Source organism: Gallinula chloropus (genome assembly GCF_964237585.1).
Source record: "Gallinula chloropus genome assembly, chromosome: 3".
Lineage (NCBI taxonomy): Eukaryota > Metazoa > Chordata > Aves > Gruiformes > Rallidae > Gallinula > Gallinula chloropus.
The window spans coordinates 47,630,882-47,655,692 of NC_140087.1; the positions used below are offsets into that span (position 1 = coordinate 47,630,882).

Consider the following 24,811-nt stretch of genomic DNA (forward strand, 5'->3'; position numbering starts at 1 on the left):
TCTAGCTAATATTCCCCAGCATTAATAATTCAAGATCATCTTATAAGCTCAGTTTTCTTTCATGTTGACTCAGACTCTTAATGGTGGGGCAATTTGTCCACACTTTGATTCTCCAAATTGAAATGGAGATACAGAATGATTGATGTTACTTGTAATTTACTAATATTTCACACATAGGGGAACTGTCAGGACACTGCATTTCTGTGGAAACAACACACTTCCAAAAAGAGAAGCTGCCTAAGTGCAAAGCTCCTCCTATAAGTATGTTGGATGTGCAACTTCATCAATGATCACATTTAATAAATACTCTTGCAGTAAATGTCTATAGACTAAATGCACAGTTCTCAAAGGGCCACAGTTTCTAATTTCTTTGGAAAACAGACACAATCTACACCATGAAAAATTTAATTGCACTTTAATTACCAGTCAGCTGAATAGCATGAGATATGTATGCCTTCATTTTTTAATAGCTTCTGCCACTTCCAGCAAATTGTGGAAAGAAATAATGGATGCCTTGAGTATTCTTTCTGTCTGCTTCTACCAAAATTTATTAAAAAAAAAAAACCCAACCCAAATAGTAACAAAATTCGAAATGAAGATTCAAATTCTTCTGGATCAAACATAATCCAAGAGGAACACTAGCAGTAATGAATATGGATACGCTAACACAGCTGCAGCATTCACATCAGTGGCAAGGTAATGCAAAGATTTGCCCCTTTGGTTGAGTTCTACTACATTAAATTGATAAAAAGCTCTTGGCTGACTGACTTAAGGTTGCTTCTTTGTATAAGGTCAGAGCTTTAGCATTTGAAAAATATTTTGTATATTGCAATATTTACCACATTTCCTTCGACAGAGATGTTGCAATACTTCAGGAATAGAAGAGAATATTGCATATTTAGAGAAACCCTTATGAATAAAAATGTACCAGCGTTCTGAAGGATTTTACTGAACAGGTGTATAGGTAATCAAAAAATGTTAGGCTCGATACAGTGCAGTCTATCCTGGCTTTTGTATCACACCCCACATACAGTGGCTTCTGAGCAGCACACAGAACATATGCTGACACGGTCTCTGTATTGCTTAAATGTCCCCATAACTGAAAAACTTACATTGAAAAGGTTTCTGTTTAGAGTTATGGTGAAAACAGGCAAAGCCAGAATGTCTTAATTTTGGCCTTGGTATCTTTTGTTCAAGCTAACCTCAAGCACAGAGGAGCTTCCTTAGCATAAAAGTCTGTCTGAATTATTGAATTCTATACACACCATCACCTTCAGCACCTACCGTTGGGGAATTAACAAGAACGGGAAGAATGTGACAGGGAGAAATTATTTGTCTGTCCATGCTCATAGAAGGAGGCTGGAAGGAAAATGCATGTGTGAAGCTTTGTGTTCCTTACTCCAAGACTTGTCTGACCACAGAACATGTGCATTAGCTACAAATGAACATTAGTTACAAGTGTACATATCCCTCTCGGATGAGGAAATTCCATCTTTGGTAAATCTATATCAGGCATAGTACCATGGACTGTTGGTATTATTATTAGGACTACCAACACCACCACTACTATTACTACTATTAGTATTACTAGTATTACTCTTCGCTTTCTATTTTAAAGGGAGGAATTAAATACTGAAATAGTCACACAGTGTCTGATACAAATTATTTGGAGCACCAGTGCTGCTCACTGTGATAAATCCTCACTGCTGCTTTGCAGGAAAGATACATCACATAAGAAAACATTTGGCCTCTGAAGAAACAGTACTGTCAAGAGTGAAATATCAAAATGCTCCCACTTTGTTATCACACCAGGAATCAATATTACACTGAAAGTGTAAATGAGGCAGAACCAGGTATTTTGATTAGCAAATTACAGAGGAGAGTAAAGATCTGGAATGGAACACTGTATTTCCCCTATATTCCTTATGCTGTATTATCCTATGTAGCATTTTGAATGTTCTGTTGTGATGAGGAGTGATAATGAAAACCAGGGGGGGAAAAATCACATTCTTAACTATGGATTAAGCACATATTAAACACAATTGTCCAAGCTGACAATTCAGTAGATAAGGAACACTCAATTTTGAGCTGCATCTTGCATGTTTATATGTACTTAAAGCCCTCAAGTTTCTCCTGCAATTACTGTAATGAAGGCAACATAAAAAATAAAATAAATCTGCGATGATTTCTTTTTTTTTCCTTGAGAGGTGTGAAATGTGGGTTACTTAATATCAGTATACTAGATTTTAAAATAAGAATCTGGAAAGCCTTAATGTTTCAGTGGCATTTTAAAGTCCAACTAGAGGTTACAGGGAGGTTAATATCAGTCATCACTTTCTTAGAGTTGTGCTCCTTTATTCCCACTGTTTTTCCATAAACAGCATGAATTTGCATAGGCAATACAGCATTCAAGGAAGAGATTAGAACATGGATAGCTGAAGAACTGTAACATGAAAACTCAGAAACATTAGCTGATGTAGCACGACTGTTTCTTAGAGGATTTGCATTGGAGAATAATATTCTTCCTGAGCACTTGTTCTATTTCCCCTGTCCGGGATGACTAATCACAAAAGCACTGGTATTAAATCAGTTAGCAGAGCTGAAACCCAACGAAATGTGTCAGAAGTAGATGAATTTAACCTTGCAGTATTCAAGGAATGGAAACTATACCCTGGGGCACATTAGAGAAGTACATGGATAGTAATTATCTAAAAGGAGATAACCAACCTGGATTTAGAAAGGCAAGAGCCTCCCTAACTAATCTACTTGACCTTTATCACGAGGCTAAAGACAAGGCTGATAATGGGCTCTGCAAATAAAAGACTGTGTTTATATTTTCAGGGGGTCGTGTGGGCACACACAACAAGTAGATGAAAGGGAGGAAAAGAAAACAGATTTCTAGAAAACTCTGAAAATTCGTAAGAAACTTGTACTGCAAGGGAACACATTTAACCCTCCATCGTCCACTGAAGCACACGCACGCACAATTTCTGTGACCCAACAGCAACATTGTGGGAGGATTTGTTGCATCATCCATGTAGTAAGTTTGCACAGTAATGTAAACAGTAACCAGGGAGCACAGTTCCATGGGAGCCAATGATCCACTTAAATATAAGGGGAAAACTATGCATAATCTACAGGGATGATCTCAGTATAGGTCATAATGTTATTTTAACAGACTAAGCACCTATAGTACATTGAATCCTTTTCTTTTTTCAGTTCTTTCTTTTTTCTGTCAAGATAGCAGATGAACCTGGAGAAGGTAATGCTGGAGAAGGGTGACCTCACCCATGAGTGAACTAAGGCATTTTGAACAGCTGGATTTTGATCTCAATGCAGTGTTGCAAGTGGTACCAGTACAAACACATCGCGTTACTATCTTTTCTTCATTTCAGAATTAATTGCTTAGATGGAGTATTTTAGGTAGCTAAAAGAAGTAAGGAATCACTCAGAAAGTGTGAAGTACCAGGGCTGGGAACACACAGGAGAGGTAAACTAGACCATACAGTAAGCTAGACTACATGGGCAAAAAAAATATTACATTTTCTACAGATAGCATTCATTTTTGCCTTAAAAAAAAAAACAAAACCAGACATTTGACAATCTAAACAACACCTACAAATGGACACACTGCTGCTTATTTCTCATTTCAGAAGTGCGCTAGTAGAAGCATGAAATATTCTGTTCTTTGCTATGAAGTGGAACATACTTGGCTGCATTTTAACTGAATTTATCAGGTCCCTGATTTTGTTTCACAGTCCACGACAACTTGAATTCTACTGTAATAAATAGTCATAGCATGCATATTCCAGTCATATGTGGAAATTTATAAAATTAAAGCTTAGTTCCCATAATTAAAGCCATTAATAAGGATTCCAAGATGGCTTTGTGCTTGTGCAGAAACTTGCAGAAGAATTATCTCCAGTTTTTAACGCCAATGTTTGGCTGGAAGTGTCTTAACATTCAGCTAGTATGGAAGCAAATGTTTTAACTTGAGGGATAAAAAATGAGCTTCGGGTTTTAAAGGTTCACAATACAGTCACAAAGTAAAATATTTTAAAATATTCTCAAATAGTTTTGTTTAAAGAACTCCACTAAAAATATATCTGAAAAAAATTTGCAAATATGCTTAGGGCTGTTCTGAAGGCAAAAGAGAAATTAATTTTGGTGAAGAGATTAGTTGCTTTTATTGCTGTCTCAGCACTAGGCATAATTTGCTCCGTTCAGGTCCAATTCTAATATTGGTGATGAAGGCCCATAACCTCTGGCTGAGTTGAGTCATGCTGTGTGGGACTGGAACATGTTCAACTGCTGAAAAATTGTTACCAGGAACTACAAAATGCAAGATGGTAATATATCATAATGTAGCAACTCACAGGATGTAGTCCCTTGAGGATTGCTTTGGGTTATGCAATGGCCTTCCCTTGAATGAAAAAAATCTCAATTTTAGACATTGGGAAAGCATCCAAAGGTGAATATTGCCTGTAGCAGGGGCACCATCTGGGCAGTGGAAGTGGAGACAGTATTTGTCAGTAAACACAGAGGCAGGAGGGAAAATCTTGGGCTGCTGCTTGTTACTTGTACTTTGCCTTCTAAGAGAAAAAGGTTGGCATTTGGAAAATAAAATACCTGCCAGTGCTGAGTGGACAGAGGTGGGAAGGCATCCTGACATGGGTAGGAATGTGGGGAAATAAGAAGATTGTATTTGGTGTTACATGAGATAAGGAAATGAGAGTCCAATGCCAGGTGGGAAAGAGAATAACTCCTGGAGATTTGGCAGCTGCCAAAACTTTGCAAGAGAAGTTCATGCTGCACTGCAATCAGCAAACTGATTAGCTAAAGCTATCTAATCAGTGCTAGGGTACCTGCTGAACTGAGATGTTCAATTGCCATTTCTTAGTTACACTAATAGGAGAAACATCTCTGCCAAAGTTTAAACTCTCTGTTTTTCCCCAGTATGCTTTCTCTAAAGCTTCCCTTCACACCTGGAAGAAGCTTCCTATCAGCATCCATTAAACTACTTCTATAGCTTCCAGCAAATCCCTTGTTAAAACTGCTCCTTGTTACAGTTCCTGGGTAGTGTCTTTATTATGTGGGAACTGGTAACATGTCAATCATGTCGACCAGTAGTCAGACTGTCTAAGGCAGGAAAGGTCTGATGTCCTGGTACTACTATCTTATTGTTTGCCTGTCCCTCCCTGATCTGCTGGCTTTACCTTCTTCTGTCACAGCTTGGGAAACAGCCTGATAAGATTTATGGAGCCATCATCTATCTGCCAGTTCTTCTCTAGTAACTTGTGAATCCATTGGCACATTTGAGCTAAATTTGGCAGGGAAGTAGAAATCTCAAAGATGTTTTAGTACTCTAAAACCCCAAGGTAACAGCAGACTAAGATACCAATACTACATTCCCCAAGGCAAAGAACACAGTGTGAGCTTGACTCGAGATAGATATGATGGAATGCATGCAGGAAAAATGTTATAAATTCTCCACTCACAGGAAACTGATTTGTGGACTATAAAACCCCTCATGCTGTTTCTCTAGTGGATTCTCTGATGTGTAATTAGTAGTGTATGAACACTGCAACATAGCTATTGTTCAGTCAAACAGCACAAAAAGTCAGCCAACAAGAGGCAAAAATCTAATGGAAAAATAGCTCACTTAGTCCTGGAAACCAGCGAACAGCTTGCTTGTCGAGCATGGGCATGGTGGTACTTTTCCTTTAGAGCTGACATGCCGCTGCCTGGAGCTTCTTACAACCAGTTGTTGTCCTGGTGTAGCTATTATGTGTGTTAACAAGTAGTGAAAGGCTACAAGGAACACACAGAGCTAGGCTCTGAAATCCTGTGATTTGAGGAGACCACAGGCTGCAAGCTTCCAACGTGCTCATTGCACATGTCTGCAGCCAACTTTCCCGTATGCTTGTACATTTATGGATAGCACTTCAGGGAAATCTCTGCCTTATGAAAGGCAAACATTTAAATGTAAAGAAGAAAAACAGATCTCCTGAGTGACTGTTGTTAGCAAGCTGTCTTCAGGAGGAGAATAAACCAGACAACATTCTATAAAGCATGTCTATTTAATAATATCTTCTTCTGAAATAGTATAGTCTTCCTTTTAGGCACAGAAGGCTGTATACATCTTACATATGTACCACTTGATTCTGGACACTTGTATGATTTGTATCCACAAAAAGCTAAAGGTGATGGCTTGGTCAAAGGGTATGCATAGGTTCGTGACAAAGATGAAAGAGGGCAACATGCAGTGACAGAGAAGGCAGATCACGTACAAATTTGGGGATATTTTCACACCAGAGAAGGAACAGTGGGGGCACCTATTAAAAACAAGGCAGTACATAAATCTGGGCTTGCTCCTTTGGACTGTGATGAGCTATCCCTAACACTTCCACTACTCTGTACATTGCCAGTGTCAGCCAGAGGCTGGATTTATTCTTACTATTTAGACTTAACGCTAATGCTACACAATGACTTCATTATTTTATCACTTCAGGTTACATAGTATGATTGCCTCCGGTCCCTCAGATCCACCAACCTCTCTGGCTTCTTTTAAAAAAATAATTTGGAGTCAAATTCACCATCCTGAAGCCATTGAAAAGCAAAAGCTGTGAAAGAGTATATAAGAGGGCAGCAGTCATGTAAGTACCAATTGTCACAAAATTGGATACACAGTCTTATAATGGTTTTGGCCCCACATAATTTCCATGCAAAAAAGTTTCTGAGAAATGTTACATACATAAATATTAGCTTATTAAGGACTGCCATCCAACGAAACACCATACTTTATGACAAACTCCTACACTGCACAGTGTGTTCTTCAAGAAGAGGAAACTAACATGGTCAGACTGTTTCAAAATTACTAAGTAGTTCCCTTTTAATTTCCCTGAACTCTCACTCAGTAGTTTTCTTCACTGATGTTAAGTTAAAGACTGATAAAAAAAAAAAAAAAAAAAAAAAAAGAGTGTGTTATACAGTGAAGAGCATCCTACTGATCTTAGAATCATAGACGGCTTTGGGCTGAAAGTGATCTCAAAGATCATCTAGTTCCAACCCCTGCTGCTGTGGGCAGGGGCAGCCTCACTAGACCAGGTTGCCCAAAGCCCCATCCAACCTGGCCTTAAACGCCTCCAGGGATGGGGCTTCCACAACCTCACTGAGCAGCCTGTTCCAGTGCCTCACCACCCTCATAGTAAAGAACTTCTTCCTAACGTCTAGCCTAAACCTTTTTCAGCTTAAAGCCGTTACCCCTTGTCCTATCACTACATTTCCTGATGAACAGGCCCTCTCCTGCTTTCCCCTATGACCCCTTTAAGTACTGGTACACTGCAATTAGGTCATCCTGGAGCCCTCTCTTCACACAAAATCTTCTTTGTTTTATAAATCACTGTTTTGTCTGGGTTACATGACAAAATAATTTGTATTCTCTGCCAGACTGAAAAGCAGGTATCTTCAATGTTTCAGGATAAAGTAAAACTGCAAAACGTGGCTACACTAAAATTAAAGAGCAGACAATGCTTCATTGCACACAGGGAGAATTAGAAACATCTGTCAACATATTGTAATGCAAACTCCTGCGGTGAACAAAAGTCATAAGTGCAGCTCTCTTCCTTCCAGAGAAGTTTGCAAACTGAAAAGTTTTGTACATGAAAGAGAATCCGGTCTTGAATTTATGCAAGTGTCCTTACCCATACAGAGCTGAGGAAGAGCAACACACTACAGGATCCACACACACAAGGTTCACACATTGGGTGATGAGCGTATGAGTGTGTGACTGCACTGTCTGTACTTCCAGGCACGCGAGAGGGAAGGATCTACCTATGCATTGCTCCTGGATAACGAATCATCTAGCAATGAATTATTCCAGCTAACTTTTTCCCAGGGATCCTCATTGTCAGGTATGTCAGACACAGAGATGGAGACAAGCAATAGCCACCACACTGGGGGTGGGGAGTATAAGGGAGAGGTCAGAAAAACAAGTTTCCTACCATTGTGTGAGACCCGACAGCTCTGAAGGTTCTGGGGACACTTCCATATGACTCATCCACAAGTTATCTACAGCTGACTGATTGACCACCAGCACAACAGATGAAACTCTAGCCCTAATGAAGCCAACAGAAGTTTGCCAATAGCTACAGCAGTGCCAAGTATTCCACCTGACAGCTTTGAATTTTTTCCAAAAACATTAACCAAAGATTGTGTTTACTTTGATATATAAAAGAATGCAGACAAACTCTCTCAACTCCATCCAGGCAGTGTAGTAAGAACTGCTGTGCATGCAATAACATTTTTTTCCATGTAACATCGAAACTGCTGACAGGATTCAAGATTTTTCCTCTAAAAACAAAAAAAAAAACAAACCCCTAACTAATTTTTGTCTTGGTAATTTTTTTTTCTTCATACATTAAAGATAAAGAAAATAAGCCAAACTAAATCAACAATTCTGTAGCACAAAAGGCAGACAGGAAAGCAAACGTTTCCACTAATACTGTGCAAATTCTGTGAATCTAAAGCATTCATTGAGATGTATAATCACAGAGTACTATGCCTGTAAAATGCACATTTAACTCAGATGACATCATTTCTAGGAGAAATACAGGCCTCAATAAACATATATACTTCCTGCTATTTATGGCACTCCTTCACCTTCTTCATATCTTCTCCCTTTCCCCAAGAAGGGTAAGAAGGGGCTTAGCTTCTGCCCACAGCTGTGCCATGGAGGGGAGCAACAGAATGACAGACTTCAACTCGTTGTGGGAGCACCAAAACTTATCAAACTCCTTGTGGACTGTGGTTGTTGTACACTACTATAGTAAGATAGGTGTGACCTTTTTCTCCTCACAGCTGGAGCATTAAAGACTGATTTTGCTATGTGGAAGCTTTAGTCTTTAGTAATAATATATCTGAAATTGAGCTTAAACTTGTCTCCTTATAGACACTCTTCATCTGGCCTCTTGTAGAAACTTTACATGCATGACATCTCTGCATGCAAGATGCTAGGTAGCACTAACAAGCAAAGGCACAGACAATATGACCATAGAAGATTCATTGACATGAAAATGTCTTTTAATTCCTTAGCAGTTGCTGCAAGACCAAGCACTTACTGGGACAATGTATGACGTTCTTTCAGCATGTCCCTGACCTTTACTGTTCTGTTCTTCCATGCTCTGGGCAGAAAGGATATCCATGATGCATGATCACTGGGAAAGCAGATGGGTTTGGTCTGGGGGCTTTTTTTGCAGCTGTACAGGTTTTGCCATACTTCTTTGCATAGTCAAGATTTACTTAGGTTTGAAGTGGTATGACCTACGTTGAGCCTTTCAAAAGCATGCTAAGGATGTGTCATCCTACCAAGTGCACATGCAAACTAGCTCAAGAGACCATTATATACTAAATTCTGAAGAACATCTAAAATGTTGTTTTAAAGTTAACTGGAGACTGCAGCACACAAGAGTAGAATTATATTTCCAGAGATGCATTCTTAATATTATTTCTTACTCCGCTTACCCCAGGCAAGTTTCTCAAAATCAGCTGAAACAAGATCATAGACTCACAGGATGGTTAGGGTTGGAAGGGACCTTAAAGATCATCAAGTTCCAGCCCCCCCGACATGGGCAGAGACATCTCTCACTAGACCAGGCTGCCCAAAGCCCCATCCAACCTGGCCTTGAACACTGCCAGGGAGGGGGAAGCCACAGCTTCTCTGGGCAACCTGCGCCAAGGCCTCACCACTCTTAGTGAAGAATTTCTTCCTAATACCGAATCTAAATCTCCCCCCTTCTAATTTAAAACTATTCCCCCTCATCCTGCCACTAGATGCCCTTCTACAAAGTCCCTCTCCAGCTTTCCTGTAGGTCCCTTCAGGTACTAGAAGGCTGCTATAAGATCTCCCCAGAGTCTTCTCTTCTCCAGGCTGAACAACCCCAACTCTCCCAGCCTGTCTTCATAGTAGAGGTGCTCCAGCCCTCTAATTATCTTCATGGCCTTGCTCTGGACCTCTTGTAACAGTTCCATGTCCTTCTTATATGGGGACTCCAGAAGCAGACACAGTACTCCAGGTGGGGTCTCATGAGAGCAGAGGGGCACAATCATCTCCCTTGATCTGTTGGCCACACTCCTTTTGATGCAGCCCAGGATTTGGTTGGCTTTCTGAGCTGCAACCACACATCATCAGCTCACATCTAGCTTCTCTGCTACAGCTACAGAAATTCTGCACTGCTTTGAAAGAAAGATGTTAGAAGTCCACATCCTCTTTTTTATTTTGGGAGACACATTGATTTGATTGATTAAAAAAAAATTTAAAAACCCCAAGCTTCTGAAAATGTTGCCTTTCTTTTGATTCAATTATTAAGCTGATCCAGGTCAGTATGAAACAACAGCATAAATGTCAATGTAGGCTGTCTGCAAACTCCAAGGTTCAATGTGGTAGAAATTTTGGAACACAAAAACTAAACTGCCTCTGCTGCAATGGCACAGAACTCAAAATTGAAAAGGCAGTGACTGTGCTGAAGCTTTGCATAAATATAAGGGTCTTTCAGATCTTCATAGGGGATCTATTACTTCTTCAGACTAGCAAGTAATAGAGCTCAGAATGTCAACAGTAAGGATATAAATGTAGAAGCTCCCTTACATACACAACCTAGTGGAATTCAACTTGCAACTATATCCACTGTCTGCAGAATTTTACAGTACACTTCAACAGGTCTGTAGGATGCTTAACAGTTTTCTATTAAACATTACAGATTTGTATGTCATTTCCATACAACCTTCACTACTTTTTATATATGCTATTGATTTATAATAGAAGTTTAAGAGATGCCTATGGTCTTCATTTTCCATTGAACTGGAATGAGACTCCAGCATCTCATTCTTTATGTTGTCGTAGAATCCCTAATCTTTTTTCAGTTCAGAAATATTCACAATGACTCTGCACTTTTTATGCATCTCTTTATTTTAGGAGAGATGCATGCTTTTTAAGTAAAAGTCCTTTCCTGATGAATTTCTGTGCCCCTATTAATGTTGCGTTATCCACCTACAGCTATTAGCACCTTACTGAAAATTCAAGCATATGTGGCCTGTGTTCATTTAAGTTAAAACAAGGGAGCATCCAACAAATCTGATAGAAGCTGCACACTTTCATGAATCAGTCTATTTTACAGGTTCCATCTGCTCTTAAGTGCTTCCCAGAGAACAAACACTGTGTCACTATACTGCATATTTCCATTGCACTATCCCAAACACACTTAAGCTGCTGACAGATTAATGCTTAGTTCACTTGTGGCATACATTCTTGGGTTCTTACACATGTTCTTATAAGGAAATGGAACTCACTAAGCACTTAATCACAAGTTGGGGTAGTGTTATTGTATTGAATACAGCACGCTAACTTTGTTTCAGGAACCGGCTAAGGTATCTCTGTATAAGCCACTGCTGCCACTAGCACTGCCAAAGACCCTGGAAATCAAATCACTTTTTTCAACCTCAGAAAAACCAAAGCAAACAGAAATTTGCCAAAGTGTTGCCCTGGGGACTAGGGGCAAGCCACCTGAGGAGTGTGCAGAAATGGCCAAAGGCTTGCGCTGTTCACTGGAACACAACTTGTATGGCTAAGGCATGCATACACTTGCTTAAAGTAAGCCATGTCAAATACACGCTGATAAAAGGAGTGCAAAGACAGGGAACAGTAGGCAGATATAAACCAACAGCAACAAAACCCATGTAAAATACAACCAAACTTGCTAAAGTCATCAGCAATCCAGTTAATTGTGAATTTGTGTAGCTGGGAAGCAGCAAGAGCATTTCTGGCTGAGAGAAATGTAGAGTTTTATGGAGAACCTTCTACATCCTTACCTGATGTAAACCAAGTTTTTTTCAGTTCAGAGCAGCTATGAACTTCACCTTGTCTCATGTTTAAATGCAGGGCACAAAAAGGAAGGGATAGCATTTTAGGGTGAATATCATAGGAACTGTAAGTAAATTTTATTTCATTTTCAATCTGGCAAGTATTTTTCTGGTTCTGAACTTTAAATTACACTGCACAGAAGAAAACTTAGTTCTTGACTCCTTAAGCAGACCAAACCCTCCATCCCATTATATACACCACACCATTATAACCAACAGTGAAGGCCTTTTACCATTGGATTGTATGTTGCTGAGACCTTCAGTGAAATCAGGATCCACAAACCATCACTGATTTCTATGGAGCCATCTTCTTTTAACTTATCAGCAAATTTGGTGTTACACTTCCCTCATTTAACTTAGTAAGGTCTGAGTACAATTTGCTGTGGGTTTTTATTAGGGTCACTGGATGCAGTAAATGTTCTATCCCTGGTGTTTCGCCCATGCAAAAATCATGCATAGAGACAGTCCTCACCACTACAAGTGGGAGGGGGAAAGTCAGATCCTGCTTCAATGTCTGGAGTTGGTTGCTCCTCAATGGACACAGTTTATCACATCAGAGGTGTATAACCACTGTACTTTCTTATTCTCCTCAAGGTATCAGAAGACAGGAGAACCTCCCTGGGACAACGCTGCTCTCAGAGCAAGACAAGGGCTTGAAAGCATGGAGTACTTAATAAAACTTAAGAATTTTAGTGAAAGTCAGTGTACTTTTATTTATGTCACAGCTTAATGCTGATGCTCTTACATTAAAAAGACCTTCCCTCCACCCCCCCCCCCCCCCACCCCGCGCCCCCCCCCCCAATGCTCTCTCTCCTGGAACAAGCAACCTTACACAATTTGATAGCATCTCAATAAATGCCCAGCATTGGTAGAGCTCACCTGCACTGCAGACAGGCAGACAAGCCAATACACAGATGATCTGAATCCAGATAAAGCTTGAGTATGCATTCAGGATGTTATCTCACTGAAGTAAACCCGCATTTCACCTCAAAATTCTGAGATGTTGAATTGGTAGAGGTAATATTACCCAACTTGGTTACACATTTTGAAATCCCTTGAAAAATAAAAGGCCTTATGCTGGTGCAGTACTGAGACAAATTTCTAAGATAACTTATCTCTAGCTATTGTCATGAGAGCAAGCAACTAACTAGTAGGACACCCCCCTGGTCATAAGTTATTTTGTGTGATTTTTTGGTAAGATTTGAGAAGTTGCACTGTTTCAGAGGACGCAATGTCTGTGTTTCAGAACACCTCAAACAGCAAACCTTCCAGCAATTTCCCATTCTTCCCAAGCAGGATCTCTAGTCATATTTACATAAAGATTTTTAAAACATGTATTTTATGCCACTGTCTAAACTGAAGTTCTCCACAAAATGCTGTGCTAAATCTTGCAAATTCCCTCTATGACAAGAAAATTAATCTCCTAAATGTTTTTCCTTTTTTATGACTGTATATACTGAGGCTTTTGTTTCGTAGCACTGTAGGGTCTAATTCCATTTTTCAACGTCTGCCAAGCACACTATTGCATGAAAATATTTTCTTTTCTCTTTCTCTTTTCTATTTCATCAACAATGAATCAAGTAGAAAGACCTGGTTTAGGATGCTTCTACATGTTGGCTGTAACTTTTGCCAGTTTTCAGAAGATTTCTGAAATGCTGGCCAGCCTTAAAAGTACATTAAATCCTTGGTGTGCATCATTCAACACACCTGAATTAATATGGAAATGTATTCGTGATGTGCCTGTAATGAACATACTCTAATTCCAGAACTTTATCTTCACTTCTGGCAGTCCATCAACCATATCTTCCAGGAGTGCACTGCACAGCTACAGAAAACTCATTTTTCTCTTAGGAAAATGGTTGCAACTATGGCTGTATCTGTTTTCTTTCCCTTTTCACTTTTTTATCTTTTGTGGTCATGGGCAGATGTTAAAATGAAGTCTTTTCCTACCTAATTTTGTAATTTCTAGTCTTCTTGTAACTGTTCTTTGGTTGCCTATATGCTTCCCTCTGTCCCCTTACCGGTCATGTGTTCTCTGAGTTTTCTTGAGTAGTCCCCTATAGCACAGCTACTGTTAACATTGTGAGGAAGAGTGCTATCAATAGGTGACTGTGTCATGTCTTACACCAGAATTAGATAATTTAGAACTAGTTATACTGCCTCCAAGCATTCCCAGTGCAGGAGGACTGGGTTTTCTGTTTTTATGTGGTTGACTAACAGACCTTGACCAGGTCAAGAGAAAAATAGCTCACAGACATTTGATATGGTGGGCAGGAACATGCATGAACCTGTTGTCCAAGGCAACATTATGCACAAGCTCAGTCTATTTCTGTTTCTCAGGGACATCCAAGTGATGCATACCTAATAGAATCTCCCATTACTTTTTAGCCCTTTTACTCAATACCTGGTAAAGGCAAGAGCCACTGAGCTCATAGTCTACCATCACACCAGTAATGTGGTCTCTAGGATTTTCTCACTGCAGCTATTTGATTTGTCCTCTTACCAGCACGTTCAGTTTTTTCTCTTCCTTTCCTGTCAAGATCAGTCTGGGAAATTTCAGCTTTACTCAGCATGACGTATTTTCCTGCAGAACTTCTCTTGCATTCTCTGGGGTTTTTTTCTGCTGGGTGGATCATCTCACTAGAAATTTGGTCACTGGTTAGTTCTTGCTTGACAATACTTCCTTTAATTTTCTGGTTCCGCGCCTACCTCTTTCAAGCACTATGTTTCCATCCCTCAGTCTCCCAGGCCAATCCCACTGATTTACCCTTTAAACAGACTCTACATTCTTCAATTTCTTTGTTTCCCTTATCTGGTGCTCCTTTCCTCTTCCCTCCCTTACAATTGTGTTTTCCCTTTTCAGTATCTTTTCCACTTTTGAATAGAAAAAACCCTATTGCTTTCTCATCTTTTTCAGCCCTTATCTCTAAGTTTGCTTGGACTGTTTTCTTACTTAAATACCACAGTCTTCCTTTTTCACTAATGTTCACATCACCACCACTAGGAACTCTTAATTGATTTCCTCCTTAGAAGTACTGCCAAGTCTCCACTCTCTGCCTCCTCAACTCAAAATGACAATTTATTCAAACAAAACAATAGACATTTTCTGACTAACATCAGACTGTTCCTAATTCTACCACCCCCCCAGAGAATGCACTGTTTCTTACAACTTCTCTGCTGCTACTCTCTGCATGCCCTCTCTTCTTTTTGGTGCTTTCATCAGAGATAGCACTGTAAGTTTATCTTCCCTTTTTAGTGAGTCCTCCCTTTGTCTCCCTTTTCATTCTGATTTCTGCCTCTAAAATAGTTTTATTCAAAGCAATGCTCATGTACTGTCATGTATGTTTCATACATATCTAGTTTTAACTGTTAATCATTCCCTTGATACCACTTCCCGGTTTCAGCTCAGGTTCTAACCAAACTTTTGTTTAGAATATGTAGGCCATCAACTCCACCCTTCTCTTTTTACCAAAATTCACACAGACACTGTGCATGCCCCAAAATTATTCTCCAAATGATTCTAACTGAATAACCATGCTGCATTTTTCTCACAGCACACAGGTTTTTTCCAGTATCTACTCATGCATTTGTAGGTTGGAATAGGAGACCTTTGTATTTCAGCAGTACATGTTTAATACTCATTTCTATTTTACTCACATCCTTTAATTGGATTATAACAGCAAGCAGACTAATAAAAAGAGCTCGATTAAGGACCATGTAAGTCCTCACTTGAAAAACAGCAAGATCCCCTCTTTACAAGAAAAAGATACCGTTACTGCTTAGAGGTAATAGAAACAAACGGAATCTTTCAGTTCTGGTAGACAGGCAGACTAGGACAGAAATCTTTATTCTAGACAAAGCCTGAAGGCCTGAATGGCCTAATGTGTTAATCTGAAAGAGATCCTACAGTACCAAAAAAAAAAATAAATCTTTACAGATAAAGTGATCACTGATATAGAACACAGGTCTTCCAAAGTGCCTCAAAACATCTTGGAAAGGCTGTGTGAGAGATGGAGAAATCAACACTTGGGGTTGTGTCAGAGAAGAATGAAACTCTGGGAAACTTGATTTAGTTCACTAAGATCACCAAGAGATCACTACCTTTAAAATTCAGATTCAAATAGCTCTTGGCATAAGTGAAAGGTGAAACTAGAAATGAAAACTGAAACTAGGACTGAAAACTGAAGCTAGTAAGCACCAGTATGCAAATATTGAGTTACTGGACGAACACTGTTAGAAAAATCTTGCAGCCATTTAAGGAGGTCTTAGGCTACCTGATTTGAAATGTGGTAAATACTGAATGAACTACTGCAGCAAATTAACACCAATGTAGGTGAAACTTCTACTCAAATGTAATAGAGTAGATTGCACAATCTAGGGACATCAAAAGTATGCCTGAAAAGCAGCTGTGATGACTGGAGAGAACAAGCCTTACCCATATGCACAGTATGTGAAAATGAGGACAGGGAGATGCAAGGTGGAGCACTTCCAGGAGAGTGCACTTAGAGAAGTCACTGAGGCTTTTGGGGACAACACGTGGTGGCAACGGAAGGATACAAAAAAGGAAAACTAGAAAAGAACAAATACTCAAAGGCGCTGGTGCTATGCAGACGTATGTAGCAAGCAAGCAGCAAACCAGAAAATCCATTTTCTGGGAGGGAAATGGATTGATCAGGACACAGATAGCATAGGCACCAGACTTGAGACACAAAATATCTCTTTTTTGTAAAAGGCTGTCAGGACTAGAGGCTCTGGGGAGGAGGAATTAGGGAGGAATGGAGGACGGGAGTAGGTTGCTGAAGTACTTTAAGGGAATCCTAAAGATACCAGGCCAGGTACAAGTGTGCTCCCTGTTTATCCATAAAATAGGTACACTGAAGCCAGAAATTGCATAAATATTGCTACAAACATCTGTCTTTTGGAAGAATTACCTATGACTAACCAGACACAATACACTCTCCAATTTATACTGCATTTTCTTACCCAGAGGACCAACAAAAAGAACTGACTTCCTGGTTTTGTGATGTGGCAATAAATCTGGATGGGCCACAAAACCCACTCCTCTCAAAATGTGCTGCTACATGGTGATGCATATTTTTGTCCTTTCAGATTCTGCACAAGAAATATCCAAACTGTTCCAGAACACAAAACACCTTTTAGTTTCTGAATAAAATAAGAAATTTTTTTAAAAATATTACCATGAGACTTGAGTTATCTCACATTAGAAAAATGTGTGAGATAAATTAGGAAAAAAGACAATGACCATGTGATGATATAAACGTTCATTTACATGCTAAATTTTAGAAAAGCTGTATAACATGACAATATACAGATGGAAACGCATGAGAAGGTCTGACTTACACTAGGAGGCACTGATCAGGTGAAGAATATTTTTGTGAGACTACAAGTATAACATCAAAGGTCTCTCATAAGTATATCTAACTGCTTCAGCTAATTTCACATAACTGACCAAACACAAGCAGTGACACAGTGATCTGCTGTCAATAATCTGGCAGAAAGGCACAGTGGAATAGTGATCTTGGTGCTGTCCAATCTTTCTACCTGCTTTAGTAGTTTGTCCCTACCAAGATCTCATCCCTTTGTTGATTTTCCTTATGTTGAAGGTGCACCAAAGCTGCTTGGTGCTCTTTGCTTAGTTTACAGCAACAACTCCCAGAGGTCCCAGTGAGCTGTGATGCTCCCAGCCTTGCACATTGGCACAGGCACAACCTACTCTTTTAGCAAATGTACCTCATTCTTCCTTTCACAGAGCCCTGATGTTTACTCTGACTATGGTCTTAACATCTCTGGATGGCAAACCAATGGACCATTCATAAATCAAAAACCATTCCCAAATGTTGGGTGTTTTTAGGCAACAGAAAGAAAAGATACCCCAGCTAACTAGATTTTCTCACCATGTTTTTTTTTTAAACATCTTACAGGTCTTTGATAAGGTTTTTGTTTCTCTTCTTTCCACACATTTTGCTTTAAGCATTACAGGCAAAGGCCCTTGGCCATGTTCTAACGCCCCAGAAAAGTGAGCATCAGAGATTTTACTCTTTCTTTTCTTTGTCTGATTCTTTCTTCGAATTGCTTTCTCCACCTCCACATTTTTCTCTCCCTCTCCAGTGACCCCCGAGGTAAGATTTATGTTTATTACTGATGCTTTATGATTAAGACACTGAACTTTGGTCACTGAATTACTACTATCCGTAGGTTCAGAAATCTGTCCCCCGAGGGACCACCCACAACCAGGGTGCCGACTGGCGCCGAATCCAGACTTTAACCCTTAAACAGTAGCATCCCCCAGTGGTCCTATTTATCACTGCACTTCACTTTTTCCTGAGGTTTTCAGGTACTCTTTCATTGTAAATGTAAATTCAAGTAAGGTGCCTCAGAACCAGACAGTACATAGCAGTCTGCTGAGCACAGTAAAGACCCATATATATTTGACCACTGGTTAAAGGGGAAAACTTCTAATTTATGTCCAGTGATTTCATATCTCATGTGTGTATTACAAAACACATACCTGTAGGAGCAGGGATATTTTTGTAAAACATATTTGAAAAGGACAGGGCAAATCTGACTCTCTATTGGACAGCCTTTTTGAAGGTGAGAAAATAGGTTCAGAGTGTCTTCCAAGAAGATCAGGTTCTACAGCTACTTTGGCTTTTTTACAAGATCATGACTCATGGAAAAGATACTATAGCGACCATCAATTTTTAATCTGCCTTTGGATTGAAGTTTGCATACTTAGAAACTACGGTCCAGCATATCTATCAGATTAGAATTCTAAATCAAAATTTCCTGCCTGGCATTTTATTCACATAATAAAAATTCAAACATATTCCCAGAAAATATGCTGAGCCTCATCGTTGCCTACTTTATCTATAGGATTATTTTTAGGTGTGCAAAATACTGAAGAAGGACATCCCAGTCACAGTTCTTAAACGCAGATCTTTTCAAAACAATTGGAAATTGTGTTGACTGAGATGATCGTTTACCCTGTTCCATAAAAGATCTCAATCACTGAGGAAAGGTGAATTAATGGGATACTGCAAAACGTCTCTGGAAGGTACAGAGAATAGGAGTGAAAACAGCAGACAAATGATGCACATCTAACACAAATGCATGATACTTCCACACACCCAGCTACCTCACACTCCAGAGCAGAACAGCCACATCAGCACAAGCCCCCAATCGGTGCTGACTCAGCAGAGGGAGGATGGAGGGGGAAGGATGTGCAAGACTGCCAGGAAAAGAGACAGAACAGCACTTCTGCAACACACTTCTGTACAGGATGAAAAGAAGGAATTTCCTCTTGTTAACATCAGAGTCCTCCAGTAACTCTTAATGCTACAGCACTGGAGATGAAGTGTTGTTAATTAAAGCAGCCCATATGAAAATCAGTGTGACTAATACATCAGTTTTAACTTCAGCAGAAGATTATGAGCAATGCAGAAAAGAAACAGATGAACATGTTTGTCCTCTCTGTATCGGAATCTCACCAGACTGGATGCCACAGGAGCCCAAAGAGGTAGCATGGCTTTACTCAATCCCTTGTGTTTCCAGAAGGGCCATGGCATCACTTAGCTACTTAGTTTCTCCCTAATACTCTTCTTGTAATAGCTGAGGACATCTAGCTGAGTTTTACAACAGATGCATATTTCCACTATTCATCTGCAATTTAAGCACTGAATAGTTGAGACAAAGGAAACCCTCCCCCTGCCCCAAACCCCAACCCAATCCCCAGAACACATGTGCCTTCTCTGCAATTTAAGGGCTAAACACTGGGGTCCTTCCTCAGAAGTAACCTAAGGGAAGTCTGCCTTGCTCAGTATCTCTGAAACCAATCTTTCATGAGCAGCAGTCAGCCCAGAGTGTGAATGTGCTAACTGAGACATGACAAACCCATGTAACACCTCTTGCTGATATTCTGTTATTCTGTGGTTAAGGCTCATGAGGGTTTTTGAAAGGAAGTTTATTTTTGCAAGCTGCCGAGTGCTGACTGTGACATGGGGCAGCTTTCACTTAGGCAAATGTCTTAACTTTTGTTAAGGCTCTTGGACAGACTATTACTGTGACATTTACAAGAAAAGCTGTGTAGATACATTTGGCTTAAGCTATTCAGTGAAAGTACACGTTGTAGGTTTTAACAAATAATGGAGAGTTATGGTTCAGCACAAAAAGAGAAGGCAGCCTTTCATCTTGACAGCTGCCATCCCCCCTTCTCTTGGAAGTCCTGAAAATACCTGAGACGTCCTAAACAATGTTCCTCAGAGGTTATTATCACTACCTAAAACACAAAGGTCGGTATTCAGTATGACAAAACAGTTTTATGTATTTTAACCATCTGTCTCTGCCAGTTGCATGAAGTGGATGATTCTGAAAAAGTCAGCAACAGTCTTAATGAAAACACACATTACGATAGAATGCATCACACAGCACTGAAAATTAATCCTGCTGCTAAAGAAATGGAAAATACACAATAAACACATTACCTGAAATTAAAATTGGTTTTGACCAAATCTCCAGAGCTTTTAAAGTTGTAACAATGATTTCCTATTTATATGGACTGTTTGAATTCTCAGGTGATTCCCTGTGGAGAGGTGTATGAATACTTTTTCCAGAGCTGAGGAAAGGAAAATAGATAGCTATAATGGAACTGCAGGAGCAGCCAAGCAGTAGATTGATTCAACAGGAGAAATTCAATGCATCCCAAAAGATTTCCCAGGATTTGCTCTCCTGCTGCTTTGGGCACAATTTGGTGTAATGAGAAACTGAGGATTTTGTTTCAGGTGTGTCAAAGCTTGTAGTGATGACTTGAAGGTATAAAGAAAAAATAACCGAAAATCTCTCTTAAATAATGTTTTTGGATGAGGAAAGAACAAGGACGAGCTCTTCAAGGTGCAAAAGAGGTCAAATATCTCATGTAAATAGCATTTCTTAAGAGATGCTAATTGAATACACAGTCAAACCCTTTCCTTCATCTCCAAAGTCTTGCATTAAACAGCTTGAAAACTGCAGTACACTTCAGTAAGCAAAACAGAGAAAGCTTTATTAAATTATCTGGTAACTTGCACTTAGTCTCACTGTAATCTCTGCTCTTGGAACTGTCTGTAGAAAAATCCTCAGTTTTCAGTGGTGAAGAACTGAGTTAAGTTATAAAGTAAAAGAAGATGTGCAGGTTTCATTTGTACTTACTTAGTAAGGGAACATTTAAACATGCAGACTACTCTGTTCCTCTGGAGTGTGCCACAGGGTAGAAGGCTGGCAGGAACCATGTACTGCTGCAATTCTACATAAACCCTGTTTGAAAGGTCAAGTGGGACATGCATGATGTGCATTTCACCCTGAAGAAATGTGAAAACCTGTAGGCACTCATGTCCTCCTCTACGGGAAGTAATATTCCCTGTGACCACTGAGCTTCTCTACAGCTCTGGTGTACCACAGCCTGTGCAGATTTCTTGCTAATCACTTCATAGAGAAAGCCTTGAAACACTGTGTGTTGTTTCTCACTCAAGTAAAGCCCAGAGTTTTCTTTCAGAAACAGGCTGCCAAATGAAACTTCTTCAGGCAAATTGCTAAAGGCTGATGGCATCCTGTTTTGATTAGGGAAGACATATAAAATCTTAGATGTTAATATTCACAGCAGTACATATAGTTCAGCACTAGCACACCCCTCACACTTCTCAACATCACACTATGTACTGGAACACCATGTGCCGTAGAAGAACCAACAGAAAAGAAATGGAGGCTCTAAAAACATCTTACAAAGAATGAACATTCATCTGTGAACAACACACATATATGGAGATTCAGAAGAGGTTTATGTTCAGTTACAAACAATACAAATACTCAGAACCCAAAGATTTGACTATTAGAGCTTTTAGAAGGTATGCCAAAGCAGTCAGCACCTGCCCTTTCTCCACTAAATGACCAAAGCTTCATTACAGCTCGAGGCTCCAATCAATTCCAAGACCTACCTCATGAAGTAGTATCTCCTAGAACAGACTTCCTTAACAACAAAAGGTCATCAGACTCAGATACTCTCCCAGCACATAGAATAGAAGCAAGTATTGACCAGGTAAGAAGTGCTTTACCACCTCAGCCCCTTCCCAAAATAAGGATGAAGGGCTTTTTCCTTTCCAGTTGCAACTGCATTTTGCAAGATTGTTTTTTCTTAGAGTACACAGAGAAAACACATTATTTCAGCGAGCTACCTGCCCCTCAAGCTTGACCTAGCTCACCATTAAAACCTGATACTTTCATGGCAATGAAGTCTGAAAACATGAAGACAGCTTCTGATAAGAGATGGGGCACTGTTTGAACACATGAAACAGTGAAGAACAAACAATCAGTTAATATTAGAGTTCCTATTATCATTTTTTTTGCTCTCAGCCCGACTGTGGCAGCAGGACAATTCTGCCTCATCCATTAACCTGGACAGCAAAGCAAGATGTACAGCAAGAAATAAAAACTGTAAGGTGAAAAACAACCTCTGCTTTTAATGAGACAGATGCCTCGGCCCCCATCTTTGGAAAGAACTGAGCCAATCACATCTCTTACCTGTACGGTTCCAGAGTCCTGGTCCCATAATGCAAAGCTTCTTCCCAAAATTCAAGGTTGATACAGGCATCCATGGCAGTGTCAAGCATTTCCAGCTGATAGATATTTGTGTCTGGAAGACGACCCTTGTTGCTGCTCAAGAGATTCTGGCATCTTGCCAGAACTTGTTCCCACTCTGTTATTAGCCATAGTTTAAAGAAATATCTTTAATCAAACAAAAATACAAGTCCTAAATGTTGTTAGCAAGGAGAAAGAGCTACAGGGCGTTAAGATAAAAAAGCTGCCATCATTCCAGACTCTGCTTCAATTCTTCAAAACATATTTGAACTCAGAAGTGGCAGCTTAGGTAACTATGCTTGGTTTACATTTAGCAAAACAGGTTCTAAGGAAGGCAGTATTTCATCAATAAAGGGTAAAAGAAATATGACAAAGTAAAAGGATATTTTAATACGTAACAAACCACATTTCAAATGCTTTTTATTTAGCTGCTGAAACATTATTGTTTACTTAAGATACTTCTCCAAGTCTTACACTCAGGGACAAGAACCCATGGAAATGTGTCTTAACAAAATGTCTCAGCACATCAAAAAAAAAATTATATATAGTAAAATAATGACACACACTTTTAAGCTACTCAATATTTGGTTTAGAATTCTCATGAAATTAGAAACCTTTCTGCAATTAATTAATTTTCTTTCTCCTTGAACAGTTGTTAAGAGCATTAAATTTTTTCACATACGACTGCATGTTTCATGCATGGGAAAGAAAAACATAACAGTTCTGATGCCTGATTGTAGTTTGGGATTAAGGATCTTGGCAGTAAAGATTTTTTACCTCCAATGCTACGTGAGGATTTTTTTTGTGTGTGCTTGAAGGAGAGGAAAGGTAAGCTGGGACTTGTATTCATTTTACTTGGATATTCCTTACCACAAAGCACTTATTTTCATCACATTCTACACCAGTTTAAGTTCCCTGTGGACCAGATTCTTCTCTCTCAGACCACACCTAAGTTAAACACCAATACTCCAGGATTTTAAATTAGTATTGTCATCTGGGGCTTCATGTGAGTCACAGAATGCAAGCAGTCTGAACACCAAAAAGATACCACACACACCAGTAAGAACTAATCAAATAAAAAAGAATTAGACTCACAGTAAGTCAAATGCATTGTTTGTAACACAGTCCTTTCCATACCATAGACACAAAGAAGTTCAGCAGTTGTTTTCAAGACATTGCTGACAATATTATTCACCCTGATCCAGCAATGAATTTAAGTGTACATTGATAACCCTGTGATGAAGTAATTAGTCCTTCCTGAACATGGGAATATTTACATACTTAAATTTATGAATGTGACTGCTGTGTGGCTGGGCCAGGGTTTATAGCATGGTTGTTAAAGGCTAAACTAATTATTTGTGAATTGCTCTCATGCCCTTGGATTGAAAGAACCATATAAGGGAAGGAATGTGTTATTATAAAATTGCACCTTAACCTTTATATCTCTGGCAAACATCCATGTATTCTTTACAACTGATTAAGAACAGACAAACAGAAGAATGAGGGATATTATTTCCACTTGATACAATTTTTGTATATAGCACAAAGCAGTGACATTCTTGAAAGATTACCATTTTAGCTGATGTATAGTATTAGTCTGTCTGCTTTTACTTCCCATTATACTGCTTTGTTCACTCACTAGCATCTAATAGCAGAAGGGCTATAGTGCAAAAACTGTTGGGACTGAATTTTCAGGTTGATAAATCGCATACTAGAAAACCCACTGTCAGCTGCAACAGGACAACAGAGTAGCTGGCTGTCTTAGACCTGCCTAAGACCAGAGGAGCAATCCTGAAGCAGTTCTGCTATCGTTGTGTGGTCTGAGACACAGAGGAATCCTTTTCTCCTCAATTATACCCCTGCACTGGGCCTTAGCATCTAAAATTGTATGCTTAAACTGGAATTTGGAGTTTGGGTCTGAGACAGCTCAGTTACACATATTGCTTCACATTCTCTAACTGCAGACTTAGCATTACAACACTGCCTCAATTGTAATCAGTAGCTCAGATTTTGGAAGTCATGTACTACACTTGCCACTGCACGACACTGGTATTGAACAGGTATTATGGTACAATAGAGTGAAAGATGGCACATTTCAAATACCCTATTCCATCTAGGAGAAGAGAAGCTGAACAGACAATGAGGACATATTTTTTCAACCAACCCTGATAGCTTTTACTACACTGTGTTTGATTAATTTAAAAATATCAGTTAAATAAATAATCTTTAATTAAAGACCCTAGTCAAATTCAGTAGGTGTAATTTGTCC

The 24,811-nt window shown here is 39.4% G+C and overlaps 1 protein-coding gene across 1 annotated transcript in view; it reads right to left on the reverse strand.

Moving 5' to 3' along the window:
- The window catches only part of SMYD3 (SET and MYND domain containing 3), a gene marked incomplete at both ends in the record, with an annotated part of 393,058 nt that overhangs the window by 22,754 nt on the left and 345,493 nt on the right, over positions 1-24,811 (reverse strand). Inside the window, one exon of the mRNA XM_084261454.1 lies at positions 22,486-22,660. Coding sequence (XP_084117580.1) covers positions 22,486-22,660 — 175 coding nt within the window. The remainder of the gene's footprint in view (positions 1-22,485; positions 22,661-24,811) is intronic.